The sequence below is a fragment of the Sceloporus occidentalis genome, unplaced genomic scaffold (genome assembly GCF_023333645.1).
Source record: "Sceloporus occidentalis isolate IW3139 unplaced genomic scaffold, rSceOcc1.0.p SCAF_5, whole genome shotgun sequence".
In the NCBI taxonomy this organism is placed as follows: Eukaryota; Metazoa; Chordata; class Lepidosauria; order Squamata; family Phrynosomatidae; genus Sceloporus; species Sceloporus occidentalis.
Genome location: NW_028316985.1, coordinates 88,163,160 through 88,176,515, shown reverse-complemented (window position 1 = coordinate 88,176,515; position 13,356 = coordinate 88,163,160). Strand labels below are relative to the sequence as shown.

At 40.3% G+C, this 13,356-nt stretch overlaps 1 protein-coding gene across 3 annotated transcripts in view; it reads right to left on the bottom strand.

The window, feature by feature from the left end:
- ITPR2 (inositol 1,4,5-trisphosphate receptor type 2) overlaps positions 1–13,356 on the bottom strand; it is a 256,626-nt gene that overhangs the window by 24,218 nt on the left and 219,052 nt on the right. The window contains exons 49-53 of one of the 3 annotated variants that reach the window (XM_089524659.1): positions 11,962–12,137; positions 9,286–9,450; positions 3,796–3,991; positions 2,637–2,726; positions 1,626–1,756 (exon numbers count right to left, since the gene is read on the bottom strand). In XM_089524659.1, the coding sequence (XP_089380785.1) occupies positions 1,626–1,756; positions 2,637–2,726; positions 3,796–3,991; positions 9,286–9,450; positions 11,962–12,137 (758 nt within the window). Of the gene's footprint in view, positions 1–1,625; positions 1,757–2,636; positions 2,727–3,795; positions 6,496–9,285; positions 9,451–11,961; positions 12,138–13,356 lie in introns of those variants that run through there. The other 2 variants (XM_089524661.1, XM_089524660.1) reach the window with 2 other exon arrangements.

Here is a 13,356-nt window from a genome sequence, read left to right as displayed (position 1 = left end):
GCAATGTCAAACCCCGTCTGAACAAATCTTGCCAAGAAAAGCCCATAATATGCTCACCTTAAGTCAGAAACGACTTGAAGGCACACAACAACAAACAAGAAATTTACTTTGTATAGCTAGTCTAAGAGCGATTAATAGAACTAGCAAAACCAAGGAAAACTTGTATCACTCTTTTCCAGAGGGGAGAAAGGAAACAGAGGTCTTTTGGTGCCTTCAATACATTTATTTCATGGATGACAACCCACCTCTTCAAATGCAGAAGAACTCAACTTTCAGATTTGTTTTATTACATTGGGATATTTCCTTCTTCCCCCTCATCAGCAAGTGTTCCACCCAAATCTACAACTGAATGTGATAAGGGATAGGAAGGTTGTGACTTCCTATGGGCCTGAACAGACAGACCATAATAAAGTTGCTTCGGGTCACTTTGGAGGTATACTGTTTAAATGATGCATGTGTTCTAAGAGGCCAGAAGCCTCACCAAAGCCACACTCCAGTCCTAAGGACTGGAGCACAGTTTTGGAACAGCTTCTGGTCTCCTAAAATGCATGTGTCATTTAAGCAACATACCTCCAAAGTCTGTCTGTTTGGGCCCTGAGTCTCCTTTCTCTTGTCCACAGCTCACTCCACTACTTAGACTACCTAGCAACCAAAGAATATTTTGCTATAACATGTAAGAAAGGGAAGATAAAAAGGAAGAGACGAATAGGACCAAGCAGGAGCTGAGGAAGGTGCACAATCTTCTCTTGAATCATGAATGCATAAAATCTGATTTCCTATACTGTGATGTGGAAACCATTGCTGAAGTTGGCCAGGAACCATACCTTCTGAGCTTAAAGCTCTAACTCCATCCTCATAGTTGGTGATGAGGGAAATATTCCAGGCTTTCAGGAGTATGTATTAGGAGAATATTGTCAATTTATTACTTTTTGCATTCCAGTTCTTGATTTCAAAGAAGGTTCCAGTACTGAGATTGCTAGGCATTTAAGCCCTGATGCACACTCCTCTGACAACTGAACAACCTGGCTGAAGGAAGGCCTGAAGACTGTAAAATGCTGAAGTTGTTTAAATCTGGTTTCCAATGTAGATTGTCAAGCTATAGTCACCTTGCGTATGCTGAAAGAAGAACTGGTGTTGTGCACCCATATTCACCTCTTGGACCTGACAGTTGTCTTCAATACTATCAAACATTGTTCCTTCTGAAGAAACTGTATAGGTTGCGGATGGCACTGTGCTTCAGTGACTCTATTTTTATCTGGATGGGTCCCCCCCCCAGAAGATTTCCCCCAGCCATTAGGGAGAGGAGGGCTGTTGATCTGCCTCACTATCTATATGAAGCCACTGTGAAGTCACCTGGGGACTGAGATAAGATTTTATCCATATTTTTTAACATTAATTTTTGATATTTTCATAGAATTTATCCATATTTTGATGGCCCATTTCTAATTTTCAGCTCGAGAGAAGAATACTTTGATTAGCAGAGCACGCATGGACAAATTGATTACAGCTGTTGTATCATGTCTACTTTGGCTCCCAAGAGTTATACTGATAAATTAGCTATCACAGACAAACATGAAGCTGCTATACCACATGTTCAAAAAAGAAAAGAAAAGTGAAACACTTACATCTTTGGAAGGTTTTCGGAGCACATCCCCTACTCCACCGCCATTCCTCAGACCTTGGTTCAATACTGTCACAATACACATTAATAGAGTGTCACAGGTCCTCTCAATCCCATCTTCATCCGCTTCTTCATCTGCAGATGCAATTATAGATATAGGACACAGGATTCCACTAAATACAGTATCATCTAAGGGCAGAGCTAGACAATATAGAGAGTATGGTCTCTAACTGCTAATCTCAATTAAAGTGGACTCACTGAATCAATGGGACCTACACAAAAGGTGACCTACTATTCAGCAGTTGATTTAATAGGTCTACTCCATTGGGACTAGCAATTACATTTATGCCTGTGAGGTGGCTACTAACATGGCGGCTGTTAATTTCTACCATGGGGGTTCCTCCTTCATGAAGATCCATTCAGGAGATTATATGAAATGTACCACCACACTTTATTAACATCAAGAAGTTATTTATGAACTATGTTTTTGAACTTTTAGTGTTCTTTGCACTGCCCATGGTATTTATACAGCCAGAAATATTATAGCAATAGCAACAGCAAGTACATTTCTATACCACTTATCAGTGCACTTATAATTTTTGATGTTGCTGTTGAATATAATGTATCATTACACTTTGGCTGATTGTGAGATTAGTAATTATGTGTGTATATACATAAACAAACTCTAATTATTATTATTATTATTGTTATCACTACAACATTGTTGCTGGTAAAGATCCTTGATATGTTTACATCTGTTTCCCACATAGTTATTATTAGAAGAAAGTGCCCAATTTTAGCATCACATTGAGAATTTCCTCCACCTTGCAAGCCAAGCAGCCACTATTATGATGGTGCAGAAAAAGATGACACTCTCTGTTTAACCAAACATAATACGAGACGGAAACATAGCAGCCTTTAGTGGCAATCTTATACTGTATCATCTAGGTCTTCCCCAAGCAATGGATATTGGCTTGGTGGGAACACAAAAACATTTTCTGGGATTTCTACTAACCTGACTGTACAGCTGTGATTGTAGTAGTACAGTTCTCTCTTGAACATGTGTCCATTGTTGTTAAGCTTGTGGTGGGATATGTGCCACTATCTGACAGAACAAAAATAAAGGTTTGGTACCAAAAAGTATGCAATATGTATCTGACTTAAAAGATCAGGTTACAGACAAGTTGTCGGTTTTCACATTTTGGAACCAAAGTCGAGTTGAACAAGTATCTACATTCAATGCTGTGCAAAAATACTATTAATAAATTCCCTTATTTTGTTACGCTATTGATTTACAGCAGAAGGCTTGAGACTACTGCCCACTTTTGATTTACTTTGTAACAGTCATGTAAATAATCTTTGAATACCCAAGCATCCTTTTGTGAACTCCCCAAATAAATGTTTTTTCCCCTTGAAGTCACTAGTTTTAAACCCCCAAATTCTAGTTTTAAACTCCAAAATTAACTGAGTGTCAAGCTTCGAATATTTATTTTGCCACTGTGGAAGTTTCCAAATCCCTCATTTAGTGTCAAAAGAAACAAAAAAATTAAGTCAGAATACTATTGAAGGAGAAGCATAAAGCAATCATGGTAACGAAGATACAGTTTCACATTTACACTATATCGTAGGCTTTTCACAACTGTTTCTTCCTAAATTAAAGAACTGACATCAAACAGAACTCCATCTAGTTAAAATGAAATATATTCAAAGCTAGAAACAACTGTCAGATATGAAAATAACATCAGTTTTAAAAACCATTAAATTATTCACAAAGGCTGACAAGGAGGACACTGAGCTGACATCTTGCCTTTTTAAATCTAGAATACTTAAGAGTTTTCAAGGATAAAAACACTGTTTGATGCTCATTTGTAAATATGTATGGAGTTGAGTAAAACACTAATTTAACATTTCCAAAGTGAGCAAAAGACATATATATCAGCTTTATTTTATCAAACACTTATTTTGCCCTATGCATCACAAATTATTTACCACATTACATATCTGTGCTGCATAGAAAAGGTTGAAGGAGCAATGCTAGAAAAATTGCATTACCCAAATACTGATCCAAGAACTATCCAATATGTTGTCCTCATCTCATCAATCTAATTTGGACTTAATAATAAATATACCACAATGCAATTCTGGAGAATATACTTTAATGGTGAGGGAATTACCTGCAATGGGTGTTCTGTTTTTCAGTCTTTCTACCTCCATAATGAAGTCATCTTTCAAGAACAAGAATCCAACAATGGAGAAAAGATAGACAAGGATGAGAGCTAGGACCGCAGTCAGGATAATGGAGCGCCCATTCCGTGTAACACTTTTAATAACATTCAACAAAGTTTCCTCTCTGTACACCAAGTCAAACAACTGGGAGAAAATAATACATAAAAAGATCCATGTTATGGAGCTCACAGATTCTTCACAGTATCATCACATGAACTGAAGAAATGTGCTAGAGGAGCCATTTACAAACTGCAATTTGGAGAATCCTATGTCCCTTGGAAGTGGATCAGAGGTTTCTTAATGGGAAGATCAGTTGTGGTAGCCAAACTTCTGTGAAAGATAACTTGCCTTTCTTTTCCACAAATATATGGTAAAACAAGCTTACTTGCTGTTCACCGCTATGATCTTTGGAATAGCGGTATATAAATAAAACAAATTATTATTATTATTAAAAGAGTATGATACATAATATTTCCTAGTCACTGTGTTCTAGTTACATTTGAGGGCTTGTTCTGGTCCTTTTGAGTGAAATTTTTCAACTTTTATGCTATTCTCTCATTAATTCTATACAGTAACTATATTTTAAAAAAGATTAGAGGATTAGAGATGTGAAGCTGCACTGTGATGAGTAACAACAACAAATCACTTTTTGAAACATTGTACCATGCAAAAGGGATAAGCCATTAATTCTCCTAGTTTTGTAAGACATTTAGCCTTCTCTGACAGAGAGGTCTAGTGTCACAATAAACTGCAATTCCCAGGATTCCCTAGCATTGAGCCAGGGCAGTTAAAGCAGTCTCAAACTGGATTACTTCTGCAGTCAAGGTCTTCATATATTGACTTCCACAAAATTCTAAAAACAGTATAACAGGAAGATTTTTATGCAAGGCAATATATAGTCTCTGATCATTGCAATTCCTCGTCTTTCTTTCCTTTTCTCAATTCTTTTATGGGAATAAATCCTTTCTCTCTGCCAAACATCATGGATGACTAGAAGCATTAAACAATTTAACTCTATTAATGGTTTCTTTCTTGTTTGTTTGTCTGACAGTCTTCTCTGTCAGAGAGCTCTGGTGCCACAACAATCTACAATTCCCAGAATTCTATAGCACTGAGCCATGGAAGCTATGGATTATTTCTGCAGTGCAGTTGCAGTCTTAGATTCAGACAGCAAAGAAAGACTTAAGCAGGGAGTTGAAATACAGATTACAAGTGTATTAAATGAGAGGAGAGACACAGAGTCAGTGGAGGGGAAAAGTCTCATGAATCCTGCCTCTGGAACTGGCATGAGAAGATATAACCCAAAGGACTGAGGATGGCTCCTATGCATTATCAAGACAATTCTGTCTCTCAGTGCTGAATTCTTCCTTCTAGCGCTGGAGGTGAAGAACTAGTTTGACAGTAGTCTGGATTCATTTTATTAAACAGCAAAACTATAAATGAGCAACACAAAAAGAAGCCTATTAAAAACCTCATTTGAGAAGACAGTTGTTTCTCAAAAGCTTGTATGTGTTAAGGTAGTGAGCAATTCTTTCCCATTATAAGTATAAATAGCCTCACTCTACAGCATGCTTGCTAACATCTCACGAACTTTAAAGGTAAAAGCGATTCTCAAGTGGTTTGCTGCTTTACCGAAGGTTCTGGAACACCTCTTGATTACAAATGAGTACGTCATAAAGTCGGACTGAACCGAGTTAAGTCAAAGAAGAAGCAATCCTACGCAAGAGTTTCAATAATATAATACCCGGTTGCATAACAACTTTGGAATATTTGTATTTTTCGTTATTTATACTTGAAATGAAGAGGCTCAGTGCAAAAGCATGCAAGATAATGGAAACAGAAGCAGGTACTTGAACTTATGGCAGCGCTGTGGTTGTTCTGCAGATCTGACCTGAGATATTTTGGTGCATGTGGCAAAGGAAAAGGTGGTGCCCTCTCTTTTACTCTATGCACAGGAGTCAACCAGAATGGAAAATGAATCTTATTTCAGCACTGGTAATGTAACAGCATTCTCTGCTGCTCAGACAGAAGACTAGTTTAGCAGCTTCATGAGAAGGCATACTCCTTCAACAGAGTAGAAAAACTGAAGGATGTCTGGAAGAAACTTTGGAGAGATGAGTGCACTGCACTCACACACACACATCCGCTATCTGTGACACTTGTCTTATTCTGCAAAATGTGAGCCTATCTCAGCAATGACTGTTACAGCATCATGCAATGTTAATGAAAAATGCACCTCAAAGTCTTCTCCAGCTAAATAATGCAGGGAAAGACTGGTAGAAATAAAGAGGCTATAATTTGAAGAGGGCTTGTCTGCCATTACTAATCTTTTCATTGATTAACTCATGAGAAGTGCCAAGCATTAAGGCAGAGTTGAGAGATACTTCAATGAGTTTTAGACCTATGGGCTGTTAGCAAACCCAATATACTCCACATTATATTTGAGGCTGCCATATTTTCACATCTGCAGCTAAGCATAGTCTTAAGATGTCACAATGACCTTTGGCAAACCAGGAGACTTTCCCATGGGAAGGATATGTAGGCTTGAAGACATGTGAAGGACCCAGGTAATACCAAGATAAAAGCTAAATAAGTGTGCTGATTGCTCTGTCCACCACCTCCCCATGCTCTCCACACATCCTCTTGCACTGAAAACAAAGGAAAGGCAAGTAAACCAACACTTCCTATCTATCCTCTGCCGTGTTCCCAGCCAGCGTCTCTATCAATTTTTCTTGAGGTTGCCCTAAATCCAATCAATGGCCGGTTACAGACCGGCACTTTAGTGCATGACGAGCATGCACTAGGGTTACAAAAGGGCGGTGCTTCCGCACCGCCCTAACCCTAGTGTGTGCTCGTCACACACTAAACGGCGGCGGCCCTTCCATACGGCTGCCGCCGTGAGGACATCACGGCCACGCCGCCTCTAGACGGGGCGGCGTGGACGTGACGCCCTTGCTCCGCGCCAGGGCGCTTAGTGCGCCCTGAACACAGAGCAGGAAGGAGCTCCATTTCGGAGCTCCTTCCTGGTTTAGTCCACTGGGCACAGCCTTCAGACGGCTGCGCCCAGCGGACTAAAAGAGAAAGGGGTCAAGCAGCTCCTTTCTCTTCTCCCCGCCGCCACGGGGTGTCCTTGGAGCTTGAAGCCCCAGAAACACCCCTTTTCAGGCTGCGGGGAAGCGGCGTTTTGCTGCTTCCCCGCAGTCTGAAAAGCGGCGGATCAGGGCCTCAGCGGCTGCCGTTCTGGCTGCTGAGGCCCCGATACTCCGGGGAAAGGGGCGGGTGCAGACCACCCCAAATGGGCGGTCTATAACCCGCCAATATTTTTGTTACTCTAACTTTAAGGCCATCAGTTATTCTGGAATCCCACTGTTGACTCCCTGGTCTTTGTTATATTATAAGATAACATCTCGCATCCCTTGAGTCTAGGAACTCTGGTATAAATATCAGTCCCAAACCTTGCCATCTCACACACAGCTGGCATACACTGTGTCTTCCACTTGCTGCTTCACCCTCAGACTCTGTCTAAGCTACATCCCACTTTCCATGGTCTCCTTTTCAGTATAGATAAATATTACCCCTTCTACAACCCTAAGACTCCACTACCTAATTTCCATGCCTCTTTTTTGGTTAGCTCTGAATGGTGTGTTTGTTTGAATTACTATCATGTGTTGGGTTGCACTCCTGAATATTTCTAAATAAAATCTCCTTATTCGTTCAAACTTGGAGTTCCCCTCAGTTAGTATTGGCATAAAGAAGTGGAAACAAGCCACAACATCACCTAGCCTCTCACAAGCTTCCTTGACCTAAACAATTCTCCCAACATTTAAAGAGAAGCTAACACTGTTGATAGGGTCTCCCTAATCCTCGCTATTCTTCTTTTGGGTAACATGGTGTACATGTGGCCAACCAAGTGAACATCAAACTCTTTGTTCTTTATTTCATGGTTCCTTTTCTTCACTTTCTATACCACATTCTTTCTTTGTTTGCATTTTGTGTGCTGCCAGGTCAGAGGCCACATTTCACTTAGTTTTTCCTTACCATTTACATTAAAATGCATTTATATGGATGAAATTAGAGGACGATATGATCACAAATAATGGCTGTACTAAACATTTGGTAGCACGAAATGTCAAATTTCATCACCAGAAACAATTTATAATTTATAATGCAAAAATTAGGTAGAAAGAAAGAATTAAATGATAGATTCAGGGCTGATTCACAATAGTTTGCTTCCTCAGATGGAAAACCCATATGGCTTCCCACTTCAACTATATTGGGCTGAATGTACCTTAAGCCTCTTTGTGAAAGTCCCACTTTAATGCCTTGCATGGCACTCATTTCTTTAAAATAACATGTGTTGGAAGATTGTGCTCAACTGTCTTTCTTCCACTCTTCCTTTAGAAATGATGATCCACAGCTCTTGCGGAACATGGCAGCCTTATTTTCTCTCATGGCTGCAGCAATATGATGTAATATATTGGTAATCTTTTATAAAAATATTCAGAGACATACTTTTAATGCATATGCATTGGCTGAGATTCTACATTGTTGAGTGGAAGTTTGCTACAGCACCTGTGTCTTCCTCCACTCACTGTTTTGATGCAATACTCCCCCTGCCCTGGGCAGCATTGGGGATAGAGAGATTTGGACAGTACAGAAGATGGAAGATGGAAGAGAATAGCAACCTCTGCAATGATGAAAACATATACATAATCTTAATGTGCATTTTGCTTGCATATGTCACTGATTAGTATGTTTAATGAAGAACTACATTCTGTTGATGAATACCAATATATGCTGTTAGTCTTTTTTTAAAAACAACAACATGTATTTCAACAATAATAGTAAAAGCTATAATAACTTTACTATTTAGTATGAGGTATCACATCACCATCACCATCATTATCACAACATAAGGCCTAAGGACTTTACATGTAAGAAAATAAGGGACACCCACCATTTTGGATGAGGCATATGCACTGTTTGCTCCATAGGCCACCAATGTTTAGATGTGCATGTAGGATGATTGAAATGCAATATGTGGATGTAGTTCATGTATTTGTCATATAGGTACGTGTGTGTCAGGAAACCAGGATTAGCTGCTCTTCTCTGTGCAAACTAACACAGATTTGTGTTTTGTGGGTTTTTCAGGCTATGTAGCCATGTTCTGGAAGAGTTTATTCCTGATATTTTGCTAGCATCTGTGGCTGGCATCTTCAGAGAATTTGCACATACATGACTCCAGACTGTGCAGACACAGATTTGCACATACGTGACTCAAGACTGTGATCTAACATGAGTACTGTACTTTCTTTTGGTGATCTCATGCCATTCTCTGCTGAAAAGCTGAACAATCAATTTTCAGAAAATGTTCATAACTGGGTGCATTGTATTTCCCTTTCAACCATATCTGATTCTCACTCCAGAAATATACTCACCAGGAAGCTGTAAAAGAATTCATGCACACAGAGGCCCAGCATGCAGACAAGGACATAGGCCACGTGGTAGAGAAATGCCATGTCCATGATGACTGCTCTGTACCCACGAGTAAATGTGCCACGATTTCCGACAAAGCTCACCAAAAATACAATCTTGTTACAAAGCTGCCCAGGGAGAATGGGGAAGGGGAGCAAGAGAGAAGCAACAAGGAGGAAATTTATTATGTTTTACAAGCCTGATCCCATTGTTCCTTAAAATACCATATTAAATAATGTGGAACATTTACCAAAATTAGATCATGGTATCATGCAGACACCATATACAATCCTAATGTATTGTTACATCACACAGCACTGGAAATGAAAGATGTTGGCTTTCCTTCCTGCTTCAAATTAGCACTTTAAAAGGCAAAAGTGCTAATTTGAAGCAGGGAGGAAAGCCAACATTCCACACATTCAAGCTAGAATGGGGTTAACAGCTAATAAGAAAACACCATCCTTTTTTACTCTTGGGATGAGAATGGGAGCCCTTTTAAAACACCGTATAATAGCAGGTCAGCCTCTTAATCTACCTCCAGGGAGAAAGGCGGCCTACAGATCAAACCAAATCAAATGTTTGGTGCACTTTAGGGTTTTAAATCTTGAGTTAAGAGTTGTGGGCCCACGACAACAAAAGATATTTCAAGGGGATCCCTGGTAAAAGCTTCAGAACCACTGCCACACAGCATTTGGAAAAGACTCAGTATTGCGGTTCATAAGCCATGATCAAAAAGATATTAAAAACACACAGTTTACAGTCAAAATAGTAACAGATGGCAGCAAGCCTTTTTATAATTGTTACTATTTTCTTCTACTGTATGCTTAAGTGAAGTCTATTTGTCCCGTGACAAGTTGAACTATTAAGATGTACTCAGAATTGCTCCCAAAGATTCAAGCCTGATCAGCAGAATGGAAAATAATGGGCCCATCAGGTCCATGGTGAGCCTGACCTTAAGCGGAAGTCCCTAAGTAGATCCCTGCTAGACTAATGGAAAATTCAGTCAAATGAAACAAGTCCAGACTCACACTCAGTCCAATGTTCCCTATAAAAACTGGTGCTTCACTCATAAGCCCTATGGGTCCTTTGTTGACGCTTGGGCTCAGGTTTCCTATATAACATAGGCATGGACCTGAAACTTTTCAGGGAGCTGAAACGTTTCTGAGAATCCCAAATAATTTCTTAGCCAAAGATGAGGTGAGTGGGGGAGTAAGCAGATCCTCTTCAAGAGGATTTCCCTTCATCTTTCACATCCACCTTCTTTGTAATTTATAACTGAAGAAAAAAGGAGTGAGCAGAAGGACTCAAAGAAAAATGGGTGAGAAAAACCATGGCATCTCAAGCATTTCAAGAGCTGACCATGATGGATCCCTATTTTGGGACAGAGTAAGCACATGAGGTTACCAAGTAAGTTAGGAGCAGTACTACTCACTATAGCAGCTTCTGTCCCCATCACACATGAGTGATCAGCCAGTTCTACACATCTCAGATGCACCGCAACCAAATTATAGTTTAATTTCTTTGTTTTATCACCACTTCACACTTGAAACAGATACAAGTATACATTCTGAGTTTTCACTGTGCAAAAACAAAGAGCTGAATTATCTGGGAGCTGAACAATCCTTAGAAAGTGGCTGTAGCTCAATGTATGGGACACAAGGTGGTTTATCACATGGGGCTTTTTGCAGCTCAGATCCGGGGTGACTCCTGGTTCAACTATGTGAATTCATGTTGTAACATGAATGTTTTATCACACCTGGTTGCCCTTCCATTGCCCTTCTGAATCGAGGGGGAATCGAATCCAAGGCAAGTCATGTAATGCGGATTCACACAAAGCGAAGTGAGTGCAAATTGTATTACCACACCGGTGCATACCATGCGGATTCAATGATTCGAATTGGGACCCTTGCACATGCTTTGTGGGGCTCTGGACGCTGTCCCCCTTCCCTGCCCCCTCCTTACCTGTTATCCTTCATCAGGCTCAAGGAGCAGGCAGGGGGTGATGGGATAGGTTACAGGGGGTCACTAGAGCTAGGATCAGGCTCAAGGAGCAGTCAGGGGATGATGGGATAGGTTGCAGGGTGGCAGAGAGGACGATATGGGGATGCAAGAGCAGTCAGGACATGAGGGGATGAGTGGCAGGGTGGCAGAGAGGACGAGATGGCATGAAGGAGGAGGAGGGGGATGAAGGAGCAGGATGCAGGGGGCCAAGGGGGGCGACATTGGAGTGATCTTCCACACCAGACCAATTTGAAGTGAAATCGAAGTGAGCTTGAAAGCGAATTCTGTGAATTCACTTTTTTTCCAATTTCACAAAAATGAGGGGTCACTTTGGAATCACTGCAGAAGCGCCACGGAAGGAGCACCCATAGAAAGGAATCGCGTCTGATAACACATTCACTTTGTGCTGTGAATCCACATCATTGGACCCGCAGTCACCCCGGATCTGAGCAGCAAAATCTCTAAAAAGCTCAGTGTGATAAACACCTTAGTTTGATTTAACCTGGAGTAAATGGGAGTTGAAATTAAATGTATTATTTGTACATGCTGAAACTACAGTTTTTCAGCTGTGTAAGAATGTGGAAAAACAGATAACCAGCCATGAGTGGGTGTCATAGTCTCTTTTTGTGTGTACTTACATTAGCAGCACCAAGAAGAATCAATGTAGGCCCAAGGCCAATAGTATATATGGACCTGAGCATTACAGACACTAAAAATGGGCGAATACCCACAGGTTTAGAGAAGAAGAAAAGCAGGGATGTGCAGATGCCCACTGCTATCCAGAGAAGAACTGAAAATAATGGAGAAAGAGTGCCTAGAAAGAAAGAAAAGATGATTATTTCTCTATAATACAAGGATCGTATTACTGTTTCAAGACCAGTGTTCTGTTTAATGCAGTATCTTATCTTGTACTCTAAAGGTTCCATTTAAACACATACACCAATGAAATTGTGTTGTGTTGTGGCTTTGTATTATTGCATCTTACTCAGACTGATAGTTACAATTGTACTGCCAAAAGAGTGAGCAAGATTGCAAAAAGACTAGTAGACAGGTCCTGCCCTGTGCCTTTAAAAGCAAGTTTCTCGTCACACATTAACAATTAATTTTCTTTCTCCCCCTCCATGCAATGAAAAACTTCCACTAGCTGATTTCTCCAAATCAAGGTATGGTGAAAGCTGGACCATTTCTCCCAGCTGTAAAGTTTCGTTTCCATCATATAGCGAGGGGAATAACTGTATCAGTTCGTGTTTAGTTGCAAATAGATTCCATTGTGTTCAATGTCCCACTGCTTTCAGTGGTGGTTACTTTCTAATCCTTTTGTATTGGGATTTCAGGTCAAGACTGTGATCCTATACACACCTACTTGGCCGTAACTCTCAGTGAAAAGAGACTTGGGTTGTAAAAAAAATTCAAATAGCAAAATTTGAAATAATTCAGCACCTTACCCTGCATATACCAAATTCTTCCAGCATTGACTCTCTCAGCAAGGGCCTCTGTGATGTGTCAATCTAGCTCAAGTCTCACAGCATGTGAGCTGCATAGTTCATGTTATTTTAATAAGCACCCATTGCCAAATGGTAATGAACAAGTGAGATAATTGAATAAACCAACCATAAAAATTCACTGAACTGCTGAGGGGAGCTAAACAACAAGAACAACAGGTGTTTTAAAAAAACAATAAAGGTTGCCATCTGTCTATTTTCTTTTCTGTATCAGAACTGAACTTCTGTGATTTCATTTCTTAAGTGAATTTTGCTAAGGAACGGACTAGTTGGCTGAAGGAAGTATTCTTCTTGCTTTGCATAGCTGTCCTCTGTTGTCATTTGCCTCAGCCCACATGTAGTAGCGTTCTGCTATTCAACTTAGCTCAAGAGTGAAAGATGGCTGCACATAAAATGAGTGAATCAGTTATGATATGGCTTCTTCTCCTCTTCGCCCTCCTCCTCCTCCTCCTCTACCTTCTGCTGTCACATCACCTAAGTCTCATTCATATGTTGCTGTGTTTGGAACATGTGGTCTTTGGGCTATCTGAC